This window comes from Nerophis ophidion, linkage group LG18 (assembly GCF_033978795.1).
Source record: "Nerophis ophidion isolate RoL-2023_Sa linkage group LG18, RoL_Noph_v1.0, whole genome shotgun sequence".
Lineage (NCBI taxonomy): Eukaryota > Metazoa > Chordata > Actinopteri > Syngnathiformes > Syngnathidae > Nerophis > Nerophis ophidion.
In genome coordinates, this window is record NC_084628.1 from 19,250,178 (window position 1) to 19,277,913 (window position 27,736).

The following is a 27,736-nucleotide window of genomic DNA, read 5'->3' on the forward strand; positions in this document are numbered from 1 at the left end:
TGGTAAACGTTCACATTGCATTGTGGTACATCACATCATTGGGTGAATGCTCCAAAGCATATCTTTTTCTTCAACTTCTTTTTCTCCAGATTGTGCCGCCTCTACCTTCCACATTTTTCTTCCGATTCAAACCGTTCCAACTTCAAACTGTTCAGCCTTTTTGGGAATCGCAGGCTTTCCTTTGACAGGTTTAAAAAATTCCCATATTTCCCAGAATTCCAGGTTTTCCGGGACATTTTTTTCCATTAAAAAGGAATTGGCCATTTTTCAATATTCCACAATTTCCACATTTTTCAACTGATTCAAACTATTTCACCTTCAACATATTCCACTCATCTTGCTAATTAAAACTATAATTTTCCCAACTTCAAAAACATTCCAGGAGTTCTCAGAATTCCCGTTTTTTCAAACCCCTTTTTCACCCTTTTTTGTGTCGACTACGCCTTCCACCTTTTTCAACATACTTTAACCGCTCCACCGTCAAAACATTCATATTATTCAGGATAAAAAACAAAAATGCTTTTTGGACTGGAAAAAATCCTGGTTTACCCGAAATTCCAGGAATTCCATAGTATCATTTCTCAATTAAAAATGTTATTACTTCAACATTTCTTGACCAATTTGAAAAATTCAAACACCAATCATTTCAACTTTGTCATGATCCACGTCTTGGATCATGGCATATTCTGGTTTTGGTTCTGTTTTTTATCACATTCTGTCTAGTATTTGTCTTCCTCAGTTCTTTGTGGCACTTCCTGGTTTTGTTCCGTTGTCATAGTTACCCATTTAGTGTCACCTGTCTCTCCTTTGATCATGCGCACCTGCCCTTGATTAGTTATCTCCCTATTTAAGACCACTTTTGTTTGACATTCTTTCTTGGACTCTTGTTTGCTTAACGCTGCAGTTGACGTCGCTCTTTCCAGCCTTGTGGTAGCTTCCATGCTATTTCAGTTGTTTGTCCCTAGCTCATGCTAGCGCTTTCTGTTTTGTTTGTTAGTGCCTTCGAGCAAGTGTTTTTGGTTCTTAGTCTGTTTTAGTTAGTATAAATAAATTATTGCTCCTAACTCACGCTGTGTCCATCTTAGCTGCACCCACAAGAGAACAACTCGTCACCACACTGCCACCAAGACGTCACAAACTTATTCAGAACATTCAAGTCTTTTAACATTTTCCCCAAAATATCCGCTTTTCCCGAAATTCCCAAATTTCCCTAAAATTCCCATTGAAAAGAATGGGGCATTTTTCAAAGTTCCACAATTCCCACATTTTTCATCCGATTCAAACCGTTCCAACTCCAAAATATTCAGCCTGTTCAAAATTGTGTGCTCTCCTTCAACAATTAAAAAAAAATATTTTGGGATTTCCAAAAATTCCCAGTTTTCAGGGACATTTTCCCCATTCAAAATTAATTGTCATTTTTTTTAAACTTCCACACTTCCCGCATTTTTCAACCGATTCAAACCATTCCAACTCCAAAATATTCAGCCTGTTCAAAATTGTGTGCTCTCCTTCAACAATTAAAAAATATATATTTTGGGATTTCCAAAAATTCCCAGTTTCAGGGACATTTTCCCCATTCAAAATGAATTGTCATTTTTTTAAACTTCCACACTTCCCGCATTTTTCAACCGATTCAAACCATTCCAACTCCAAAATATTCAGTCAGTTCAAAAGTGTGTGCTCTCCTTCAACAATTAATAAAAATATATTCTGGGATTTCCAAGAATTCACAGTTTTCAGGGACATTTTCCCCATTCAAAATTAATTGTCATTTTTTAAACTTCCACACTTCCCGCATTTTCCAACCGATTCAAACCATTCCAACTCCAAAATATTCAGCCTGTTCAAAATTGTGTGCTCTCCTTCAACAATTAAAAAAAATATATTTTGGGATTTCCAAAAATTCCCAGTTTCAGGGACATTTTCCCCATTCAAAATGAATTGTCATTTTTTTAAACTTCCACACTTCCCGCATTTTTCAACCGATTCAAACCATTCCAACTCCAAAATATTCAGTCTGTTCAAAAGTGTGTGCTCTCCTTCAACAATTAATATAAATATATTCTGGGATTTCCAAGAATTCACAGTTTTCAGGGACATTTTCCCCATTCAAAATTAATTGTCATTTTTTAAACTTCCACACTTCCCGCATTTTTCAACCGATTCAAACCATTCCAACATCAACAGAGTCCACTCATCCAACTAACACTTTCCCACGTTCCAAACTAAATTCCGTTTTTCCTGGAAATTGAAACTCTTCAACATTCAATCCATTCCAACATTCAAAGTATTCTTATATTCATACTACATACTGTTAGCATTTCAGTGCAAATTCCGCATTGGAGCATTCACAGGCAATTACTTCATCGAGTCACACTTTCTTATTCCAAATTGACTGAAAAGGCGTTGGAAAAAGCCAACATAAATTATGATTAAAAATCCCTCACAATATCAACATACAATAAAAAAGAACTATAAGTATATGTGTGAAGCGATCCAGATTCCACATGAAAAAGAGTATCTCACTTCATGATTTCAGGACGACACACAAACGGAACATGTGCGTTCAGGGCTGAGCGGACGGCCAGGGGTCGGAGGTCGTCCGCGGCCCAGTACACCGAGCGGGCCGTCAGGCTGCCCGATTAAAAGGCGGCTTGTTTTTTAGCGAGGTCTCTCCTTCATTAACCTCAGCCTCCTTCTGCAGTAATGACGACAAGAGGGAGCCATGTCCAGCCCCTCACCAGGTGACCTCCGGGGGAAAAAAAAAAAATAGAGCAAGTCAGATGGAAACAACATCGCCTTGGCCCTGGACCCCTCTGGACCACCCCGTCATTATCCCTGCCTCTTAGTTTATGTCTGCAAAACACACACACACACACACACTGAGGAATTCAGCGCTGACAGATTCAGACGAACGTGTCATGGCGGTGCAAAGCGACGCAGGCGGCTGTGATTGACTTGTTAGCCTATTAGCATGCTGTTGCACAATTAATGGCTGCCTGGGGAGAGCGCCTCGAAAAAGGGGGCTGGCCATTTTTAACAGCAGGACGTTAACAAAGTGTGAGCAGAGAAAGAAGAGATGGCGGCAAAGGTTTGAGTGAAAGGTGACCCGTAGCAGACCTCATTTGGAGCTCTGAAACATTCTCATTTACGGCACCACCATGATTCTAAAGCAGGGTTCCCTACCTTTTTTCCACCAGGGACCGATTTAATGTATGCATTACTTTCACGGACCAGCTTTCTACCTGTGGCAGATAAAAACAGCTAAAATCATCATTTTCAAAATGGAGGAGGCTGATTTCAATACCGGTAATTTGAAATCGCATAAAGGGAAGAAGATTAAGAGCTATTTAGTAGGATTTAAGGTCCAAGCTTACATCACACTCAAATTTTTACTGCATGCCTTTGGTAAGTGCCGGAGTGAGAAGAGGTTTTAAAATAATTAGCGCATGCTTACTTTTACCGCATGCCTTTGGTAAGCGCAGGAGTGAGAAGAGGTTTTAAATTAATTAGCGCCCGGCGGCAATTCAAGGAAATACGGTATATTTTCCTTTGTCCCACTGGCAATCAAGTACTTAATAACAGAAAAGTACTGTAATAACCGGATGCAATAATAAAGAGTGCAATATTGGGATTGTGCAATACGGCGGGAGTGTAATGTGTGATCTCATAACTAACTGATATACTGTCGTCACTGCATTGTCGGATGAACTATGTATGTAAAACGCTGTGTTTTGATGTTCAAGACAAATTTCTCCTCGGAAACAATAAAGCTACTTATTATTATTATTAATATTTATATAAGTCCGGAATTTACGGTAGCTAGGTCCCGTTCATGCAAAGATATGTAGCCCGATGTTTTCCATCGTTGTTATGCTTGCCAGTCCCATAAAAGTGTTTACCCTGTTTGATGGGAGACACCCTAAAATTACAGCAGGTGTTATTTATATAGCATTGAGATGTTGGAGAAATTTCAAGTCAATCTGACTTACGGAAAAATAATAGTACAGGCAACAGTGCATCTTTTCATGCATGTTAAATTTAAAGTTAAAGTACCAATGATAGTCACACACTAGGTGTGATAAAATGTGTCCTCTGCATTTGACCCATCCCCTTGTTCTACCCCCTGGGAGGTGAGGGGAGCAGTGGGCAGCAGCGGTGGCCACGCCCGGTTATCATTTTGGTGATTTAACCCCCAATTACAACCTGTGATGCTGATTGCCAAGCAAAGAGGTAATGGGTCCCATTTTGATAGTCGTTGGTATGGCTCGGCCGGGGTTTGAACTCACAACCTACCCATCTCAAGGCGGACACTGTGTCGATTCACCCCTTTGCACCGTTCAGAAGTTGAAACAAATACCAAATGCATTTTTTCGGTCACTTGATCAATCTTAAATATTGCACAAAACAAAGTCTATCAAGGCATGCTCGGATGAGTTTGGTGTGGAGGAACCCATTAAAAACACCTTTCCTATGTAATGTCCTCTCACTCGTCCAACATTGCCTTACGCACAGAATTTTTTTATTTCATGGGGGGGCTCGCGATACTTCTGTCCATACGCGTCAGATTGTCTCGGGTGTTTCCTAATGAGGACGCGCCGAAGAGAAGATCAACATTCCTGGTGTGCAGACGCCTCATTGCGTCTTACTCATCCTCACACATAACTTTGTCTTAAAGGGACAGTACTTTTGACTCTTGACTCCATCACAAAAAAACAAGTCAGTGTTTTTTTTTTGGTTTTAACACCTCGGTGTGTAATAAGTGCAAAAACACCTTGCATTTGTTCCCGTCCCGCTGTTTGCTTCGTTTGTGTCGCCTTGGCACTTTACATTCTCACTTCCTCTTCAGTTCTTTGTGACAGCGCCGACGTGTTGTTCTTGTTTTCTTCCGTCACAAATGAACTGCTGGGCGATTACAGACTGAAACTGGATGTGTTCGTAGTGGCAAATTGGTGGTGAATCACTCCACAAACATGGTAGTCACGCAAATTCATCACAAATACTAATTGTATGCTTGGCTTTTTGTGGCCCTTTTTCCGGTTTTTGAAATGATTTATAATTTATGACCCATTATTATGAATAAATGAAGTAGAGAAGTCCGATAATATCGGCCGATAAATGCTTTAAAATGTAATATCAGAAATTATTGGTATCGGATTCAAGAAGTTAAATTAATGACTTTTTAAAACGCTCCCGGTAAAATACAGAAGTAGTCTAGTACAGTAGTTCTCAGCCTTTTTTCAGTGATGTACCCCCTGTGAACTTGTTTTTAATTCAAGTACCCCCTAATCAGAGCAAAACATTTTTGGTTGAAAAAAAGAGATGAATAAGTGATTTATTAAACTGTATAACAGTGCAGAATATTGCTCATATGTAGTGGTCTTTCTTGAACTATTTGGAAAAAAAGATATAAAAATAACTAAAAACTTGTTGAAAATAAACAAGTGATTCAATTATAAATAATGATTTCTACACATAGAAATAATCATCAACTTAAAGTGCCCTCTTTGGGGATTGTAATAGAGATCCATCTGGATTCATGAACTTAATTGTTAACATTTCTTCACAAAAAAATAAATCTTTAACATCAATATTTATGGAACATGTCCACAAAAAATCTAGCTGTCAACACTGAATATTGCATTGTTGTATTTCTTTTCACAGTTTATGAACTTACATTCATATTTTGTTGAAGTTATAAAGGATTTTTGAACTGTTGCTATTTTTAGAATATTTAAAAAAAATCTCATGTACCCCTTGGCAAACATTCAAGTACCCCCAGGGGTACGCTTACCCCCATTTGAGAACCACTGGTCTAGTATACTCTGGACTAAAGCTGTGTGTCTTCTTTGTTTTTGTAGCTATTGTTTTGAGGCATGTTTAAAAAGAATGCACTTTGTGAAATTCAAAGTATAGTATTTCCCATATTTGATTATCTCAGGGAGAGCATGTCCCAAATTTCAAGCTGTTTTGAGGCATGTTAAAAAAAAAATGCACTTTGTGACTTCAATAATAAATATGGCAGTGCCATGTTGGCACTTTTTTCCATAACTGGAGTTCAATCAATCAATCAATGTTTACTTATATAGCCCTAAATCACTATTGTCTCAAAGGGCTGCACAAACCACTACGACATCCTCGGTAGGCCCACATAAGGGCAAGGAAAACTCACACCCAGTGGGACATCGGTGACAATAATGACCCAGTGGGACGTCGGTGACAATGAAGACTATGAAAACCTTGGAGAGGAGGAAAGCAATGGATGTCGAGCGGGTCTAACATGATACTGTGAAAGTTCAATCCATAATGGATCTAACACAGTCGCGAGAGTCCAGTCGAAGTTGTTCTCTTATTTTGGAAAACTTGGTTTTTGATTGATTGATTGAAACTTGTATTAGTATATTGTACAGTACAGTACATATTCCGTGCAATTGAGCACTAAATGGTTTTTGAACCTATTTAAGTCGGGGTCCACGTTAATCAATTCATGGTAAAGTTAAATTGTTTAATGCATCCAGCGAGGCATCACAACAAAATTAGGCATAATAATGTGTTAATTCAACGACTGTATACAGCAGTGGTTCTCAACCTTTTTTCAGTGATGTCCCCCCTGTGAACTTTTCTTTAATTCAAGTACCCCCTAATCAAAGCAAAGCATTTTTGGTTGAAAAAAAGGAGATTAAGAAGTCAAATACAGCACTATGTCGTCAGTTTCTGATTTATTAAAATGTATAACAGTGCAAAATATTGCTCATTTGTGGTGGTCTTTCTTGAACTCTGTGGGGAAAAAAAAGATATGAAAATAACTAAAAACTTGTTGAAAAATAAACTTAAAGTGCCCTCTTTGGGGATTGTAGTAGAGATCCATCTGGATTCATAAACTTAATTCCAAACATTTCTTCACAAAAAAATAAATATTTAACATCAATATTTATGGAACATGTCCACAAAAAAATCTAGCTGTCAACACTGAATATTGCATTGTTGCATTTCTTTTTACAGTTTATGAACTTACATTCATATTTTGTTGAAGTATTTTTCAATAAATATATTTATAAAGGATTTTTGAATTGTTGCTAATTTTAGAATATTTTTTAAAAATCTCACTTACCCCTTGGCATACCTTCAAGTACCCCCAGGGGTATGCGTACCCCCATTTGAGAACCACTGGTATACAGCATATTGGTATCGGTTGATATCAGAATCGGTATTTGAGATTTGGACAATATCGGATATCGGCAAAAAAGCCATGATCGGACATCTCTTAAAAAAGTTAAGACATTGTCATGCAGCGACATGAAGACCACTTACTTGTACTACATTAATATTAGAAGCATTTATTCAGGTATAAATATCACAGATTACATCACCAAATGCTTTCAAAATCATGATTGTAACAATCCATATGTGGTGTTATCAATGTGACGATCGGACACTTCATTTCTGTTTGTTTCCTTGTTTTTGTATTTACTTCCTATCAGTGCTCTTATTTTGGTTTCCACTTCCTCCTTGTTCTGCTGAGCACTGTGTTCATTCACTCACCTGCTGTTGATTGGCACCTGGTCCACACCTGAGGCCAATCAGCATATGTCTATTTATGCTTCACTCAAGCAAGATTGCCATATGTTTGGAACGCTTACATGCAAGACTGCTTCATTTCCCTCTCTGTTTTGAGTAGTAAAACTCATCTTGCATGGCAGCCTGTGACCCCAAGATGCAAGAACCAGGAGACGATGAGAAGGTAAGATGAGTTTTATTACTCAAAACAGACGGAAGTGAAGCAGTCTTGCATGTAAGCGTTCCAAACATAAGGCAGTCTTCTAGCACTGAGGAGTGCTCGTGTGAAGCATAAATAGACGTATGCTCATTGGCTGCAGGTGTGGACCAGCTGCCAATCAATAGCAGGTGAGTGAACGAACACAGTGCTCAGCGGAACAAGCAGGAAGTGGAAACCAAAATAAGAGCACTGATAGGAAGTAAATACAAAAACTAGGAAACAGAAATAAAGTGACTGATCGTCACAATCAATGCATGAAACTGGTATCTAAACATGGTGTAGCTCCTCCTCTGAATGCAAGTGCTCCTACAGCAGGAATACAAATTATGTATTCCTACAAAATAACAAATCTGGCAAGATACCAACACACTGCATGTATATTTTTTGTCATTAAAAGCATATTTCTATTTATTTTTGTGTTAAGATGTTTAAAGAAGCATTCATCCATACGTCTATTTATTTTCTACTGCTTGTCCCTCTTGGGGGTTGCGGAGGTTGCTGGAGCAAGCAAACTAACTGTTCAGTCATGGATATGAAAGACTTGAAAATGATCTGTCTAGGGTTCACTTATTAATGATAAAAAATTCTATCTACCTGCGATTAATCGTGATTAATTTTGAGTTAACTAGGAAAATGCGATTATCGCGATTAAATATTGTAATTGTTTTACGTCCTTAGTTTTTACTATAAATCGGGCTGCCGATATTATCGGCCAATAAATGCTTTAAAAAAAATTTAAAATTGGAAATTAGCGGTATTGGTTTCAAAAAGTAAAATTTATGACTTTTTAAAACGCCGCTGTGCAGAGTGGTACATGGACGTAGGGAGAAGTACAGCGCGCCAATAAACCTTAAAGGCACTACCTTTGTGTACCGGCCCAATCACATAATATCTACGGCTTTTCACACACATAAGTGAATGCAAGGCATACTTGGTCAATAGCCATACAGGTCACAGTGAGGGTGGCCGTATAAACAACTTTAACACTGTTACAAATATGCGCTACACTGTGAACCCACACCAAACAAGAATGACAAACACATTTCGGGAGAACATCCGCACCGTGACACAACAAAACAAATACCCAGAAACCCTTGCAGCACTAAATCTTCTGGGACGCTACAATATACATCACCCGCTACCCCTTGCCCCCGCCCTTCAACCCCACCGCTCCAAACCCTTGCCCGACTCAACCTCCTCATGTTCTCGCAGGGAGAGCATGTCCCAAATTCCAAGCTGCTGTTTTGAGGCATGTTAAAAAAAAAATGCACTTTGTGACTTCAATAATAAATATGGCAGTGCCATGTTGGCATTTTTTCCATAACTTGAGTTGATTTATTTTGGAAAACCTTGTTACATTGTTTAATGCATCCAGCAGGGCATCACAACAAAATTAGGCATAATAATGTGTTAATTCCACCACTGTATATATCGGTATCGGTTGATATTGGAATCGGTAATTAAGAGTTAGACAATATCGGATATTGTCAAAAAAGCCATTATCGGACATCTCTAACTATAAATAATCACTTATGAACAATTAACAAAAAACGACTACATTGACAACTACAATTCACTTCCATCCAATGTGTTTAATATTCATGTGTTTATTTTCCATATTATTTACAAAGTATGATATGGTATAAGAAATGGGTTGATCACGGTAATGAAACAAAATGAAAGGTAGAAACAAAGGATTCTTTCGATACTATATACTCTGGTAAAATGTTTGGTTACAACTAGAAATGTCCGATAATAGCTTTTTTGCCGATATCCGATATTGTCCAACTTTTAATTACGGATACCGATATCAACTGATATCGATATATACAGTCGTTGAATTAACACATTATTATGCCTAATTTTGTTGTGATGCCCCGCTGGATACATTAAACAATGTAACAAGGCTTACCAAAATAAATCAACTCAAGTTATGGAAAAACGTTATAATAAAAAAATGTATTATTGAAGTCACAAAGTGCATTTTTTTTTTAATATGCCTCAAAACAGCAGCTTGGAATTTGGGACATGCTCTCCCTGAGAGCATGAGGAGTTTGAGGTGGTGTTTGGGGGTAGCGGGCGGTGTATATTGTAGCGTCCCAGAAGAGTTAGTGCTGCAAGGGGTTCTGGGTATTTGTTCTGTTGTGTGTATGTTGTGTTACGGTACGGATGTTCTCCCGAAATGTGTTTGTCAATCTCGTTTGGTGTGGGTTCACAGTGTGGCGCATATCTGTGTTAAAGTTGTTTATACGGCCATCCTCAGTGTGACCTGTATGGCTGTTGACCAAGAATGCCTTGCATTCACTTGTCTGTGTGAAAAGCCGTAGATATTATGTGACTAGGCCGGCACGCAAAGGCAGTGCTTTTAAGGTTTAGTGGCGCCCTGTACTTCTCCTTACGTCCATGTACACACCAGCGTTTTTGAAACCAATGAATTTGAAACCGATAACGATAATTTCCGATATTACATTTTAAAGCATTTATCGACCGATAATATCGGACTGCCGATATTATCGGACATCCCTAGTTATAATATAAACTCAAATAGTTTTGGAAATATGGCTGTAAAAATGTCAAGTTATAAAGAACAGGTTGACTCACTGCTGAATAAAAGTTTAGCAAAGACAAATTATAATTTTGACCATCGAGAACAAGCAAACACCTGGAGAGCATGGCTGGTTGGCGGACCAGACCTTACGCAACAGCAAAGAGTATTTATGCCATGAGTATTGTACATTCGCACAGTATATTTGTATGAAATCCTCCCAAAATGTTACTCTAAAGCAACTCTGCTCTTCTGAACCACCAGGAACTGATCCCAGAGTTCTTCTACCTGCCGGAGATGTTGGTTAACGCTAGCGGATACCATCTGGGGATGCGCGAGGACCGCGTCATGGTGGGCGACGTGGACTTACCGGCCTGGGCCAAGACCCCCGAGGATTTTGTGAGGATCAACAGAATGGTGAGGATCACAACGTTACTGTTTTATTTGATGTACACATGGTATATCTGCCCCTTCGGTGTCACGTTGCAAAAAATGCTCATTTTTCTAAGCTATACATTCTAATAAAATAATACATAGGACTCTGACATAAAACCCGGTGGGGATCATTTTTGAAAGCCTAGTTTGGGAGAAATACTAGGAAAAAAAACAGTATGTGTCTGTATGATGTGTTCAAAACAGGAAGTAGTACTTATAAACTTGTTAAAAATACAATATACCGTATTTTCTGGACTGTAGAGCACTCCGGTATATAAACCACACCAACTATAAGTCGCAGATATATATATTGTGAAATTAGTTATTTCCACAGAAAGATTTTGAAAATGTTTATTGACATATATTAATTGTTTCTAAATGGTGTCTGTAACACGGCAGTAAAACGGCTGATCAAACAAAACAGCAGTCATCGTCGTTGACCCACTAGCTGCAGAAGCCAGCTCTCCAATCAGCTAAACGGACTCAATAACTCCACGGTAAAGTTTTGATGAAATTATTGACGAATTTGTGAACAGGAATAATACAAAAAGAATGCTTTTGTAAGTTAATAATATTAACACAGTACAAATATGCATAAAAAACATTTCTACAGACATCACACATGGGACAGTTTAGAAGGTATGAATTGTTTTAGTTATATTATAAAACTTACAAACGTTTCCTGGACTGATGGTTGAAGATTCCATTCCATATGAGTAGAAACGCCGTGGACGATTAGAAAACTGAACAGCACTTCTACTCCCGGTTCAAAGCAGGAATTCACATTCACCCAGTTACGGACGATTATAAGATGGAACCGCGCTTCTACTTCCGGTTCAAAGCCTGAAACAGCAGGAAACACTTGAAAGCATTCACTTGTCCAAAAGATGATGCCATAGCACAAACAATAACACACTACTTAGGTGTCTCTGTATTTGTTTAATAAACTATTTCCTTCATGGCCGTCAGCGAAAAAAAAATTCATAAATCACCGTTTTGTATGCCTCCGGGTCCAAAGCGTAGGAAAATGGTAGTCCAGAATTTACTGTACTTGTTTACTGTGTTTGATGGAGAGTTTGCATTTTAAAATAACTGTGGTAAGGAATTAGGAGTTGATGAGTAGAATGAAGGTTAATTTGTGATCACGAACAAAAGAAAAAATTAAATATTCTTGTTAGTCTCTCACAGAGAACGTAATTGTAGTGGGAAAATAACACATCCGGAAAGTATTTTATTAGATTTTTTTTGCATTGTGCATCCGTCAGACTCATGCACACGGTATTTGTACAAATTGTAACCGCAGGGCGTCGTAGGCCACGCCCCCTGTCTGCGTTGTACATTCCTCCGTCACACGCACAGCTGGGTTCCTACTCCTCATCTGTGGAGGATAACACATCTTCAAAGTATACATATTTTCTCGCAAATTGAGAAAGTTCCTTCAGCCTAAACCTCATGCTAACCTTTTGGAAGGCAACTGTACATGTTCCATGTCTCTTTTTTTGGACTTTTTTGTGGTTTTGTTTGGAGCAGAATAGCTCAAAGAACACAGCCAGAATACACTTGACCTTTTCAGCCTGAGTGACACAGCTGGGCCCCTTTTGGAGGTGACCTTTCCTCGTGGAGAGAGGATGTGATGCTAGTTAGATGACGGTAGAACTAGTTAGACGACTGTAAGGTAGTGCTAGTTAGATGACAATACAGATGTGATGCTAGTTAGATGATGGTACTGTAAAGAGTTGTTAGTTAGAATACGACTGTATAGAGGTGATGCTAGTTAGAAGATGATACTGTAAAGAGGTGATGCTAGTTAGAAGATGATACTGTATAGAGGTGATGCTAGTTAGATGATGGTACTGTAAAGAGGTGATGCTAGTTAGAAGATGATACTGTAAAGAGGTAATGCTAGTTAGAAGACGATACTGTAAAGAGGTAATGCTAGTTAGAAGACAATACTGTAAAGATGGGATGCTAGTTAGATGATGGTACTGTAAATATGGGATCCTAGTTAGTTGATGGTATTGTAAGAAGGTGATGCTAGTTAGAAGTCGATACTGTAAAGAGAGGATGCTAGTTAGATGATGGTACTGTAAAGAGGTGATGCTATTTAGAAGATGATACTGTAAAGAGGTGATGCTAGTTAGATGATGGTACTGTAAAGAGGTGATGCTAGTTAGAAGACGATACTGTAAAGAGGTGATGCTATTTAGAAGATGATACTGTAAAGAGGTGATGCTAGTTAGATGATGGTACTGTAAAGAGGTGATGCTAGTTAGAAGATGATACTGTAAAAAGGTGATGCTAGTTAGAAGACGATACTGTAAAGAGGTGATGCTAGTTAGAAGACGATACTGTAAAGATGGGATGCTAGTTAGTTGATGGTATTGTAAGAAGGTGATGCTAGTTAGAAGTCGATACTGTAAAGAGAGGATGCTAGTTAGATGATGGTACTGTAAATAGGATGTTAGTTAGATGATGATACTGTAAAGAGTTGTTACTTAGAATACGATACTGTATAGAGGTGATGCTAGTTAGATGATGGTACTGTAAAGAGGTGACGCTAGCTAGAAGATGATACTGTAAAGAGGTGATGTTAGTTAGAAGATGATACTGTAAAAAGTTGATGCTAGTTAGAAGACGATACCGTAAAGATGGGATGCTAGTTAGATGATGGTACTGTAAAGAGATGATGCTAGTTAGAAGATGATACTGTAAAGAGGTGATGCTAGTTAGATGATGGTACTGTAAAGAGGGAAAGTGATGCTAGTTAGAAGACGATACTGTAAGGACATGATGCTAGTTAGGTGACGGTACTGTAAAGAGGTGATGCTAGTTAGAAGACGATACTGTAAATAGGTGATGCTAGTTAGTTGATGGTACTGTAAAGACGTGATGCTAGTTAGAAGACGATACTGTAAAGATGGGATGCTAGTTAGAAGACAATACTGTAAAGCGGGGATGCTAGTTAATTGATGGTATTGTAAAGAGGTGATGTTAGTTAGAAGACGATACTGTAAAGCGGGGATGCTGGTTAATTGATGGTATTGTAAAGAGGGGATGCTAGTTAGAAGACGATACGTTAAAGAGGTGATACTAGTTAGATGACGGTACGGTAAAAAGGTGATGCTAGTTAGAAGATGATACTGTAAAGAGGTGCTGCTAGTTAGAAGACGATACTGTAAGGACATGATGCTAGTTAGGTGACGGTACTGTAAAGAGGTGATGCTAGTTAAAAGACGATACTGTAAGGACATGATGCTAGTTAGGTGACGGTACTGTAAAGAGGTGATGCTAGTTAGACGATACTGTAAGGACATGATGCTAGTTAGGTGACGGTACTGTAAAGAGTTGATGCTAGTTAGAAGACGATACTGTAAATAGGTGATGCTAGTTAGTTGATGGTACTGTAAAGAGGTGATGCTAGTTAGAAGACGATACTGTAAAGATGGGATGCTAGTTAGAAGACGATACTGTAAAGAGGTGATGCTAGTTAGAAGATGATACTGTAAAAAGGTGATGCTAGTTAGAAGATGATACTGTAAAGAGGTGATGCTAGTTAGATGACTGTGATGTAGTGTGTCTCTGACAACATATGGAGTAGCTCTTGTCTGCACAAACAAAATATTCTCCTTCCTTTTGTTCTATTCAGCAGCCTCCTTTATTTCATTTATGTCTGCAATCCTCTCCCTTTCACCCCCTCCTCGTTCTCTCTCTGCCTCTCTCTCTCTCTCTCTCTCTCTCCAATCTCTCTGCCTTCCCATCCTTGCATGTGCCACTTCCAATCGTGGTGACATGCCCTGTGGCAAAGTGGGCCTGTGTAAGCTCCAGCGTGCTTCCTTGCTAATGGCTGTTATTCCCCAGCAACATGCACACACACAGCAGTCATATTGTGCAGCACCACACTGCTGCTTCTGCAGTCGTCTTATCTGCTCTCATGGAGGAATATGCCCTCTCAGGTCATTGATTAATGTTGTTTTAACTAAATTGGATCTTAGTTTGTATTGAAGCCATTTGGTTGTCTCCTTTTTTCCAAGTGGACATAGAAATGTGATATGAGAGAGCAGATTGCAGCACAGGAAACTACACTGGGGAGATATTGCTGCTATTATTCATTTATTTTAGTTTATGTAAGATTTATTTCAACTTACTTGACTCATACGTGCACAACTCAGGGAATTATATCATTATTTTAATGTTTTATATTTGCATTCATTATAATTGCATTCATTACTACAGTACTATTAAAGAAAATTATATTTAATTCTGCTTTCACAAAGATATGTTCATGTGTTTATTTGACAATGTATAATTATATACCTTAGTAGATAAAAGTAGATAAAAGTAGATAAAACCTAGTAGTAATAACATTGAATTATGTAATAATGGTAAAGCACAATTGTTGTAGTAATATACCTTTCATAAAAAAAACTATTACTGAGATAATAAATAAATTACATTTTAATAACATTTCTTTGGTTGTAGTTAATATGAATAATTACTATAAATGTGCTAATACATTGTATATTCATTTTTTGTTCAACTCTCCCCTTACAAATATATTAGTTCTCATTTATTCATTTAACAATATTTTAGAAAATGAACACCTGTAAAGTAAATAAAAATGCAATAATTAACAATAAAATATGCTAGGTAATAATGGTTTAGCACAATTATCGTAGTAATGTACCATTCATAAAAATCTTGTCTAGATAATAGATAGACATTGACAAAAATAAATTGGTCATAATTATTATTAATAATTACTATAAATATGTCAACATATTGTTTATTCTTTTTTATTTTTTCAACCCTCCCCTTACAAAGATAATAGTTCTCTGTTCTCATGTATTAATTTAACAATTTAGAAAATGAAAACCTGTAAAATAAATACAAATGCAATAATAAACATTAAATTATGTTAAAAGGTTAAGCACAATTATTGTAGTAATATAGCATTCAAAAATATTTTTAGATAAACATATTAACAAAAATATATTAGTCATAATTATTATGAATAATTACTATAAATTTGTTAATGTATTATTTATATTTTTTTTTATTTACAGTAAGTCTCCCCTTACCAATATATTCGTCCTGAGCTATCATGTATTTATTTTAGAATATTTTACAAAATGAAAACCTGTAAAGTAAATAAAAATGTAATAATAACATTGAATAATGTGACGTAGCAATGGGTAAGCACAATAATTGTAGTAATATAGCATACATTGAAAAACTATTATTTAGACAACAAATAAATGAAGAGATTTTATTAGTAAAAATACATTGGTCACATTTAATATTAATGATTACTATAAAGAATGGTTGTGTTTTATAGTTATTTACAAAATGTATATAATACCGTTAAATTATGCTAAGTAGGCCTGGTTGGACACAATTATTGCAGTAATATTGCCTACTTGAAAAAAATATTATTTCTAGAGTTAATAAATAAATTATATTTAATGAATAAAAACACATTTGTCATAATTATTAGGGATGGGAATCTTATAACAATTTACTCCCGATTCTTGAGGTGACAATTTGATTCAGAATCGATTTTCAATTGGACATTATTCTTGATTCAAACTGATTCCCGCAATGTGGTATTTGGTATAAAAAAATATAATAAACCATTTTTAAGCATGTTACAAAAGCTTATTTTGTAAGTGTGACGGTGGCCTAAAAAGGTATTTTTCCAAATGAATTCTTGAAAAAATGTAATAATAATAATAACATTCACTTTAGATATGTACCATGAATTAAATTTACGTGGACCCCGACTTAAACAAGTTAAAAAACTTATTCGGGTGTTACCATTTAGTGGTCAATTGTACGGGATAGGTACTGTACTGTGCAATCTACTAATAAAAGTTTCAATCAATCAATCAAAACTAAAAACGTATTTGGGATTTTTTTTTTCTGCCTTTTGCAAATGTTCCAGGTGTTTGTTTTACAAAAACAGTATGTTAGTCTCATTAATATACTGAAAAGCAACATTGCTTCTATCGAGAAAGATTTTTAAACTATATTTCATGGTTTGGTTCCAAGACCTACCACAATATTTTTTTTTTTAATTACAGCTCGCACTGGTTAAAGCTCATCTGTTGTGCGATGTCCCTCAGGGTTCAATTTTAGGTCCACTACTATTCTCAGTTTGTTTTGTTGCAATTTGGGTCACACTATCAGTAGATTCAATACGAAAGCCACTTCTTGTCAGCCTGCAAATTAAACTACAAAGTCTTTGCTAAAATGGAGCCTCCTAGATTCAGTAGGACTGCAATTTTTCTAAAGTCGTAAATTAAGGTTGAAATACATTCGAAAACCAGGATTTGAGTTGCGTGGCAGCCAATGGGAGTCAAGCCCCCGTGAAAAGTGTCTCGACTTCTATATTTCATCCATCTTTAGGAGTCTTTTTATACTGAACACCTTAACATCAAGCCACCAATGACCTTTGTTGCGCCCTTGACTGTGCCCCCCACCAACAGAGCTTGTTGGAATAACATTTTGGTGCATTTCCAGTTTTTATATTCTTGCTAACCAACACATGAATTTCATCAACACAAGTCAGACATATCAAGGAAAATATATTGACGGTTATATTTTAGATGCAGATCTCGTATCTGATTACGTTGGGTGTACCTAATGTTATGTCCTGTGTGTTTTGCTGTCCACGCAAGGCACCGTGACCCTAAAAGACGCACATCCAAGTCTTTCACGACGATGAAAGGACAACGTGTGTCATCTCTTTGTGTGTGCCTCTCATCTCTAATTGGCCCTTGCTCGTCTGACAGGCCCTGGAAAGCGAGTTTGTGTCATGTCAGCTGCATCAGTGGATTGACCTTATTTTCGGCTACAAGCAGCGAGGCCCCGAGGCGGTGCGCGCCCTCAACGTCTTTCACCACCTGACCTACGAGGGCGCCGTCAGCCTGGACGCCATGGCTGACCCTCTGATCAGAGAGGTAAGACACGCACATTCTTATTTTGTCAGGGGCTTACTTCCTAGTGCAGGGGTCGGCAACCCAAAATGTTGAAAGAGCCATATTGGACCATAAATACCAAAAGCAAATCTCTCCGGAGCCGCAAAAAATGTAATCCTTATATAAGTGTTATAATGAAGGCAAAACATGTACTGTACGTGCACTGCAAAAAGTCAGTGTTCAAAAACCAGAAAAAAAAAATACAAAAGTTAGGGGTATTTAATTTGAACTAGGTAAAATTATCTGCCAATAGAACAAGAAAATTTGGCTTGTCAAGACTTTCCATAACAAGTAAAAATAGCTCACTTCAATGAACCCAAAATACCTCAAAATAAGTATATTCTCACTAATAACAAGTGCACTTTTCTTGGTAGAAAAAAAAATTAGACCTTTTTGCTCAATATGTTGAAAAATATTCTTAAATTAAGTAAATGCTAGTGACATTATCTTGACATAATGATATGCGCTCGGCATTATGATTTATTTTTTTTTAAATGGCTGAAGTAAGAAATTATAACTTTAAAAAAGTAGTTTTATACTTGTGAGTGTTGACGACACAGCTTTGCATCAGTTGATATTCTAGTTTCAAGCATGTTATACTCAATATAGGTCATCAAATCTCAGCTACAAGCTGTAATATCTAACTGAGATCATTTTGGACCAAAACACTTAAGCAAGTAAAACACTGGAATAAAATGTTCTTAGTGAAAATAATTATCTTATCAGACAGAAAATAAGCGAATATCACCCTTTTTTGAGATATTTAATCTGACATAGATTTCAATTTTTGCAGTGTCGCTATGGTAGCTATATTAGCCTACTATCAAAATTAATATGTGTCGCAGACTGACACTAATCTTTGTTGATAGAAATGTTAAAATGTAATAATTATTATTCTACACAACATTTGAAAACATTAGTAAAATAAAGGCTTCTCCGAGGGTGAAATAACTCCTGGAGTTTACTGGTTTAGAATGGCCAAAAGTACAGATGTGCAAGTTAAAGAAAACAGCAGGCTGTCTTCTTCGAATAGATTTATTACAATCTTTGTTTGCTGGGTAACATTTGCTGTGGTCTGGAACAACATGACACACAAACAACCATCAGAAATGCAGTCAATATTACATACAGATAATGTGTCATGAGACTTGCAAATATAAATTAGATATACAGGTGAGATAGGCTCCAGCACCCCCCGCGATCCTGAACGGGACAAGCGGTAGAAATGGATGGATGGAGGATATCAGTAAAGGAAATCAAATTAGCTCAAATATACCTACAAACGAGGCATAATGATGCAATATGTACAAACAGCTAACCTAAATAGCATGCTAGCATCAATTAGCGTGACCAAATGTGCCTGATTAGCACTCTACACAAGTCAATATCCTCAACAAAGCTCACATTTGTGCATTCAAGCACAGCATAAAACGTTTGGTGGACAAAATGAGACAAAGGAGTGGCATAAAGCACGTATTTCTGTTGCGTCGTCGGAGAAAGTTGAATATGTAAACTCTTCTGTCGTACGGTGAGTTCAAGGACCGGAAAAAATTAAGTAGGATAAAACGGCATGCACCAAATACTCTTGCCAGTGAAACATAAACACACAGATATTAAACAGTAGGCTTTAGGAAGGTTTTTTATCATGTTTGTCCTTCTACAGAAAACATATTTAAACATTAATATATATTTTTTGCCCATCTTTGTCCATTTTCATAATTTTTTTAAAAAGCTCCAGGCTCTCAAACTGCGGACTCCCATTCTATTCAGTTGATGCATCGTGACTCAAAAATCAACTAGATTGGGGGTGGGGGGCGCGGGGGGGGGGGGGGGGGGGGGGTCTAATTGTATCCAATTGGGTTGAGTTTTTTTCTTGCCTTCATGTGGGATCTGAGCCATGGATGTTGTTATGGCTTGTGCAGCCCTTTGAGACACTTGTGATCTAGGGCTATATAAATAAACTTTGATTGATTGATTGATTGATTGATTGAAAAAGGATATTCCTGGATTTGCACCTTTATCCAGATCCTCACCCCTAGTAGTATTAAGTCAAACTGTATTTATATAGCACTTTTCATACACAGGACAGTGTTTTACATCAATAAAAAAGAAGAGAAGAAAACACACATGCATACACAGCACTATTGACGAGGGGTATGATTCTTTAATTCCGATATCCAGAGTGATGATTCGATTCAGAATTGAGTCTTTAGTCAACCCTATTTTCAATTCAAACAGATTCTCGCAATGTATCATTGGCATAATCATCATCATGAAACTTAATCAGAACAGGTTACTGCTTGAAAACGCTTCTTCTGTTTGCGTAGAGTTGAACTAAAAACATATTTAAAAAAAAAAAGATTATTACATACATCCATCCATGTCTTACCGCTTGTCCCTTTTGAGGTCGCAGGGGGTGCTGGAGCCTATCTCTCCTGCATTCGTTTTTTTTTTTAATAGATTTTTTAACATCATGACTCCATTTGGAATTGGGATGAATAACAATCGCAATATGGATGTGAATTGATTTTGTTTTTGCACACCCTTACTATTGACAATAACATGGTATTGAAGATTGAGGAAAACCGCCACTGAAATAATAACTCAAATTACTAAAAATAGGATAAAACATATATATAAAATATATATATAAAAATGTAATATAAATAATAATAATAATAATAAAAACATAGCATTTAGAGAATAGTAGTATTAAAGCAATTAATGAAATATAGAAAATTACAAAAACCTACAAAAGGTTTACCATGATCAGTGAAAAGCCTGATTAAAAAGATTGATTGATTGAAAGTTTTATTAGTAGATTGCACAGTTCAGTACATATTCCGTACAACTGACTACTAAATGGTAACACCCGAATAAGTTTTTCAACTTGTTTAAGTTGGGGTCCACGTTAATCAATTCATGCTTCTTAATTCTTTTTTTTTTTTTTTATATATATATCAATTGTGTCTGCAGTCCTGAGGCTCTATGTAACACACATGTTCTAAAAGCAGGGTCCCCAAACTACAGCCCACGGGTAGTCCCGATTTAGTTAGAATTTTTTTTTTTAAATACATATGTATGTATGTATATATATATATATATATATATATATATATATATATATATATATATATATATATATATATATATATATATATATATATATATATATATATATACAAGCACAATTATTTTTAACCCTATGCGACCCCCCCGGGTCAAAAAGTTTGGGGACCCCTGTTCACTCTGTGTCCTGTTAATTAACACTAAGCTCGTGCCGCATCCTCGTCCTCATGGTGGGTCTCCATAGTGACCTAGCCCCTCCCACCTTCCGACGATCTCCACAACTTCCTGTCCTCATCCCTCGGTCGTTTGCTGCGTAAGCAGTGACTCGTCAGTCGTCCGGGTTGTCTTTTTTTTTTTCTTTTTTTTTTTTCAAAAGAAGTGTCAACATGACTCCTGGATGGGATCAATGAGCGATCAATCAGCAGAGGGCAGACAGTCAATAGGATGAGCGGCTGGATCTGCTTGTTCTTCAACAGATTAATTGAATATCTGTGAGCTGCGGCGTGTGACTTGTGAATAACTTAATTGCGTGGCGGTGGGCAGCAGCTGCCGAGCATTGTGGGTCTTTCCGGGCCAGGCCGGTCTCTCTCATCCTGCGATATCCGCCATCTGCTGTCTGCAAAACAACTCATTTATATACTGTCACTTCCAGCGCCGCCTTTATTTATCAAGTGGCCATTATGCAAATCACCTGCGCAAGATTTGCCTGATCCTTTTTTTTTTGTTGTTGTTGTTGTTGTTATTCTTATTTAGTGAAGCTGCCAGTTGTGTAACTTTGAGAGCTGACGGCGTGTGTTGGAAGTGTCCGATTGTGTCAACGTCCATCATGGGCTTTATGGCTAATGGCAACTGGTGTGTTCTAACACCAATTAAGGCTTGTGTTGCTCATGTGCACTCACACTCTACTGCTTTATACACAATAACCTCTAAGTCTCAGCTATTCAAATGTATGAATATTCTTTCTTTTATAATATTTACAAAATTAAATATAATGTATTTTCCTGACCATAAGGTGCACTGCCGATGAATGTTCTATTACAGTGGTTCTCAACCTTTTTTCAGTGATGTACCCCCTGTGAACATTTTTTTTCAATTCAAATACCCCCTAATCAGAGCAAAGCATTTTTGGTTGAAAAAAAGAGATAAAGAAGTAAAATACAGCACTATTTCATCAGTTTCTGATTTATTAAATTGTATAACAGTGCAAAATATTGCTCATTTGTAGTGAACTTTCTTGAACTATTTGGAAAAAAAGATATAAAAATAACTAAAAACTTGTTGAAAAATAAACAAGTGATGCAATTATAAATAAAGATTTCTACACATAGAAGTAATCATCAACTTAAAGTGCCCTATTTGGGGATTGTAATAGAGAGCCATCTGGATTCATGAAATTAATTCTAAACGTTTCTCCACAAAAAAAGAAATCTTTATAGAACATGTCAAAAAAAATCTAGCTGTCAACACTGAATATTGCATTGTTGTATTTCTTTTCACAGTTTATGAACTTACATTCATATTTTGTTGAAGTATTATTCGATAAATACAGTAGAATTATAAAGGATTTAAAATTGTTGCTATTTTTAGAATATATAAAAAAAATCTCACGTACCCCTTGGCATACCTTCAAGTACCCCCATTTGAGAACCACTGGTTTATTTTGTATCTTCTTTCATATATAAGGGCACACAATTTGTAACAAAACTAAAAGATTTGCAACCAAAATCAATTCACATTATTTCTAGTTTGGTCAACAGAATTTTCTGTCAGTCATTTTCCCCAACATTCATTCCTAAGGTCGATAGCAGCAAACGTTAAAACACAGAAATGATTCAATACCAAAAACCTGACAACTTCTTAAAAATGTCAATTTCCTACCAATTTAAGTACCGTATTTTTCAGACTAAGTCGCAGTTTTTTTCATAGTTTGGCCGGGGGTGCGACTTATACTCAGGAGCGACTTATTAACACATTACCGTAAAATATCAAACAATATTATTTAGCTCATTCACATAAGAGACTAGACGTATAAGATTTCATGGAATTTAGCAATTAGGAGTGACAGATTGTTTGGTAAACGTATAGCATGTTCTATATGTTATAGTTATTTGAATGACTCTTGCCATAATATGTTACGTTAACATACCAGGCACCTTCTCAGTTGGTTATTTAAGCGTCATATAACGTACACTTATTCAGCCTGTGGTTCACTATTCTTTATTTATTCTAAATTGCCTTTCAAATATCTATTCTTGGTGTTGGTTTTTTATCAAATAAATTTCCCCCCAAAATGCGACTTATACTCCTGTGCGACTTATATATGTTTTTTTTTCCTTCTTTATTATGTATTTTGGCAGGTGCGACTTATACTCCGAAAAATACGGTATGTTTTTGTTTAAAGGCCTACTGAAACCCACTACTACCGACCACGCAGTCTGATAGTTTATATATCAATGATGAAGTAGTAACATTGCAACACATGCCAATACGGCCGGTTTAGTTTACTAAATTGCAGTTTTAAATTTCCCGCGAAGTATCCTGTTGAAAACGTCGCGGAATGATGACGCGTGCGCGTGACGTCACCGGTTGTAGCGGATATTTTCTCCCAGTACAGATCATGGCTATAAATCGTCTTCTTTAATCTCATAAATACACAGTATTCTGGAGATCTGTGTTGCTGAATCTTTTGCAATTTGTTCAATTAATAATGTAGACTACAAAGAAGAAAGCTGTTGGTGGAAAGTGGTGTATTGCGGCCGGCTGTGGCAACACAAACACAGCCGGTGTTTCTTTGTTTACATTCCCTAAAGATGACGGTGAAGCTTTATTATGGAACAGAGCGGTCAAGCGAACATGGTTCCCTACCACATGTCAAACGGCAGGTTTCGGTGAAAAATGGTGGTAATAAGTCGGCTCTTACCGTAGACATGAGCGGATAGCTTGCGTCGTTCCTCGTGCACCTGTCAAAGAGGCAGCTGTGGACTCTTCTTGCCTCCTCCGACCGGCCTCCCCCGAACGTGGGATGCTTCCACCGTGTAGGAGGGGGAAAAAAAGCTCGGCCTGGCCCCAATGGCTGCCTTCACTTCGCCTCGTGGATAAACGTGGCTTCCCTCAGAGACACTGGCGGTCACCACACCTGTGGCCACACCCCTCCGACTTTCAGGTACCATATAATCTCACTAAAACACTAGTAACACAATAAGCAGATGATGGATTTTCCAGAATTATCCTAGTAAATGTGTCTAATATCTGAATCGCTCCCACTGCCCTTGCCTTTTTTTTTTTCTCTAGTCCTTCACTTTAACTTTCCTCATCCATAAATCTTTCATCCTCGCTCAAATTAATGGGGAAATCGTCGCTTTCTCGGACCGAATCGCTCTCGCTGCTGGTGGCCATGATTGTAAACAATGTGAGGATGCTAGGAGCTCCACAACCCATGACGTCACACGCACATCGTCTGCTACTTCCGGTACAGGCAAGGCTTTTTTATTAGCGACCAAAAGTTGTGAACTTTATCGTCGATGTTCTCTACTCAATCCTTTCATCAAAAATATGGCAATGTCGCGAAATGATCAAGTATGACAATTAGAATGGACCTGCTATCCCCATTTAAATAAGAAAATCTTATTTCAGTAGGCCTTTAAAATCTTACTAAAATACAAAGAAATGATGTAGAGTAAAAATCCAAAGGTAGTGTCGTGTATGACTTGAGCGTGGTAGTTCAGAGAGGCGGAGCTTAGCAAAGAGCACAATAAATAACCTCCTGAAATGTGCAGATATAGATTTATTGTTAGCTTGTGACCAATTGCATAAAGCACACGTTTGGAATTGTCAGAAGATATCAGCGCACATCGTTTCCTGGATGTCATGTATAGGACACCTTGTGACACGAGGCCCCCTGGTGGAGGGAGGGATGACACCATCGTCCTGGAAAAAAACATGGCAGCCACCCCCTTGAATTTGATCTACGTGAGGTTTCTTTTTTTGTCCTCCTCATAAGCCCCGCCCCTTCCTGCCTGAGCCAGCTTGACGGCAAGAGTCATCGCTTGACATTTGTGAGAAAATATTACCTGCCTACGGACAAATCGTGCTTGCCGTCGTTTGCACGCCAGCTCCTCAGCTGTCAATCACAGACGCCCTGCAGAGAAACTAAAAATAAAAAGTCCTCGTCAGCAAATTACAATTGAATGAAACCCATGTAAAAGAGAGGTTGGTGCGATACTGCAATTGTTTGGTAATGATCTGATACCAAGTTAAATCTAGGGATGATACTGATCAATAGTATTGATATTTAGATCTGTCCTCAAAAGGCTAGAGAGGGAAGAAAAGGTGTCTTGTGTGTGAGTTGTCAGCTCTCAGGTGTGTTGACGCTGCGATCCCACGCTGCTTAGCGGGTCAACTAAAGGCCGCGTCCTCCTTCTGTCTGACAGCTTGTTGTGTTGCTGCATCGCACGGCAGGAAGACCCTGATGCTGCGCACTCTTCGCCTCTCTCGCCCGTCGCCACTTTGAAATCCCACGCAAAGTCTAAACCTAAACTACATCAGCTGACACGTTGTTGTTGTTGATTACTTCTGCACAAAGTATCTGGCAGGAAGTAAAGCGTCCAGATTGATCGAAGGAACTTTTAGCAAACATTCTTTCATCAACATCATGTTGTCAACAACTTGGTTCAATAAAAAGCACTGACCTCCGTTTTGGTGCAACCATACAATTTTGTGGCATGTGTGCGGTCAAAAAACAGCTGGGAAGTCCAAAGTGCGGCTTGTAGTTAAGTGTTTAACCCCCCGTGTCACAGATGTTAGCATTCTAATATTAGCATACTAGCTTCTTTTTTTTTGCCAAATCTGCAGGTATACCTCAGTGTAAATTATTATGTTACTTGACAACTGATAACTGTTAGCATACTAATTTTCTGTATTTCTCATTCCGAAAAAAATAAAAATCTCAATTTCCCCTTCCGGATTCACAAAGTATTTTCTGATTAAAAAAAAAAAAAAAATTTCACCTAATTTTGTAGCTGTATGTTATGTTTGATTTGATTTTTGAATAAATCACAAATCTTATTTGTAACAATTCTTAATAAAAAAAAATCAAATAAATTATAAAAATAATAATTGTAATAATTGTGTGTGTGTGTGTGTGTGTGTGTATATATATATATATATATATATGTGTGTGTATATATATATATATATATATATATATATATATATATATATATATATATATGTATATATATATATATATGTATATGTATATATATATATATGTATATATATGTATATGTATATGTATATATATATATATATGTATATGTATATATATATGAAGAGTTCATACGCAAAAACCGATAAACGCCATTTTGATAAAGTTTAGCCCAGCCTCGGTAATATATAGTCCACCACTTCTATTGTGGTATACCAAAATCAATTTGTTTGCAAATGCAGACAAATGCCGCTTTTAACGTCATTTAGTTCAGCGATTTATTGCAAAGGCCGATAAGCGCCATGGATCATTTATCACAAAAGCCGATATATCCGTTTGCCCAACCAGCGCTGCAGTACGGGATCACGTGACAAACAAAATGGCAGCGCGCTCGGACTCACTCAGTGTTGTTATCCACGCATGAATAATTTGGAAGCTTCTCCTGTGAACACTGTTAAGCCAGCGAAAAAAACTGACGTGTTGAAGTTATTTGATGTTGGCGCTAGCACGCGTGTCCGTGAGTTTTACACCGCTGCGTTAAACGATGTTGTCGAGCATGGAGCTAATGTCGATAGCGATGATGAGTGAGCTGTTATCTGCACAGGAGTGTTTTTGATAGGCAAACCAGGTTGAGCATTTGTGCTTGTTTTTATTAATAAAACATTGTCTTCATTGCAACACTGTTTTTTTGTTTTTTCATTTTGTGCTGAAAAGCACAAGGTCAATATGTGAGGTCACAGTTCCAAAAAAGCATGTCCGGTTAGCAAGTACGAAAAAACAATGTTCGCAGGGACAGCTAGATTTATACGTACCAAGGGATCGAAACTGTTAAATAATGAAGTAAATAAATGTGAACAGTTGTTACCTTGAAATGTGGCTTTCGATAAATTTCACGTTCTGTTTTTCTCTCTATCTTTATCTTGAATATTATGCGAAATAACGACCGCAAAGAAAACGATTTTGGAGATATCTGTTTTTGCAACCTATCATAATTTGGATATATCTGCTTTTGACGTAAAACCACATCAAACACTCTTATTTGAAAGCCATTCATTACATCAGCATTTCTTAAAAGTTTAGGCTTTCATGACTTGCTTATGTTGATATTAAATAAACCATTGTATGCTTGTATATGTACCGGCAACACCAGCAGGCAGAAAATCGTTAATATACAGAATCGGTCAAAATGGATTTATCTGCTTTTGCATATGAACTCTTCATATATATATATATATATATATATATATATATATATATATATATATATATATATACAGGCAGGCGTGTGTGTATATATATATATATATACATATATATATACACACACGCCTGCCTGTACCCACCCACTCTGTGCCCTATATAAACCATTGTATGTGAATGCTTCCATTAAAATCTCCTGATGATTGAGGGAACCCCTCATGAAACAGATCCGTAGAGATGAAGTAGTTTTGTGATTTTTCCCACACCTACATATTGCGCTCTACCACGGTATCGAGCACTATTCTCTGGATAATCCAATCAAGACATCCCGCTCCAAATTGACATTTGTTGAGCACTGTACGACGATCCGAAATGGAAAAATTCAGCATCGACTACTCCACGAAGAACATTCCCATACCCGCACAGAAGGACTACAGGCAAAGACTCATAGAAAAGACGGAACACTTCCTAAGGATGCGGTGGAAAGCACACTTTTTCCTCCACCCTGAAACAAAAGGAACTCAAAA

The 27,736-nt window shown here is 37.2% G+C and overlaps 1 protein-coding gene across 1 annotated transcript in view; it reads left to right on the forward strand.

Moving 5' to 3' along the window:
• LOC133536842 (neurobeachin-like) overlaps positions 1-27,736 on the forward strand; it is a 652,776-nt gene that overhangs the window by 585,717 nt on the left and 39,323 nt on the right. Inside the window, exons 47-48 of the mRNA XM_061877477.1 lie at positions 10,587-10,739; positions 17,549-17,716. Of these exons, the coding sequence (XP_061733461.1) occupies positions 10,587-10,739; positions 17,549-17,716 (321 nt within the window). The remainder of the gene's footprint in view (positions 1-10,586; positions 10,740-17,548; positions 17,717-27,736) is intronic.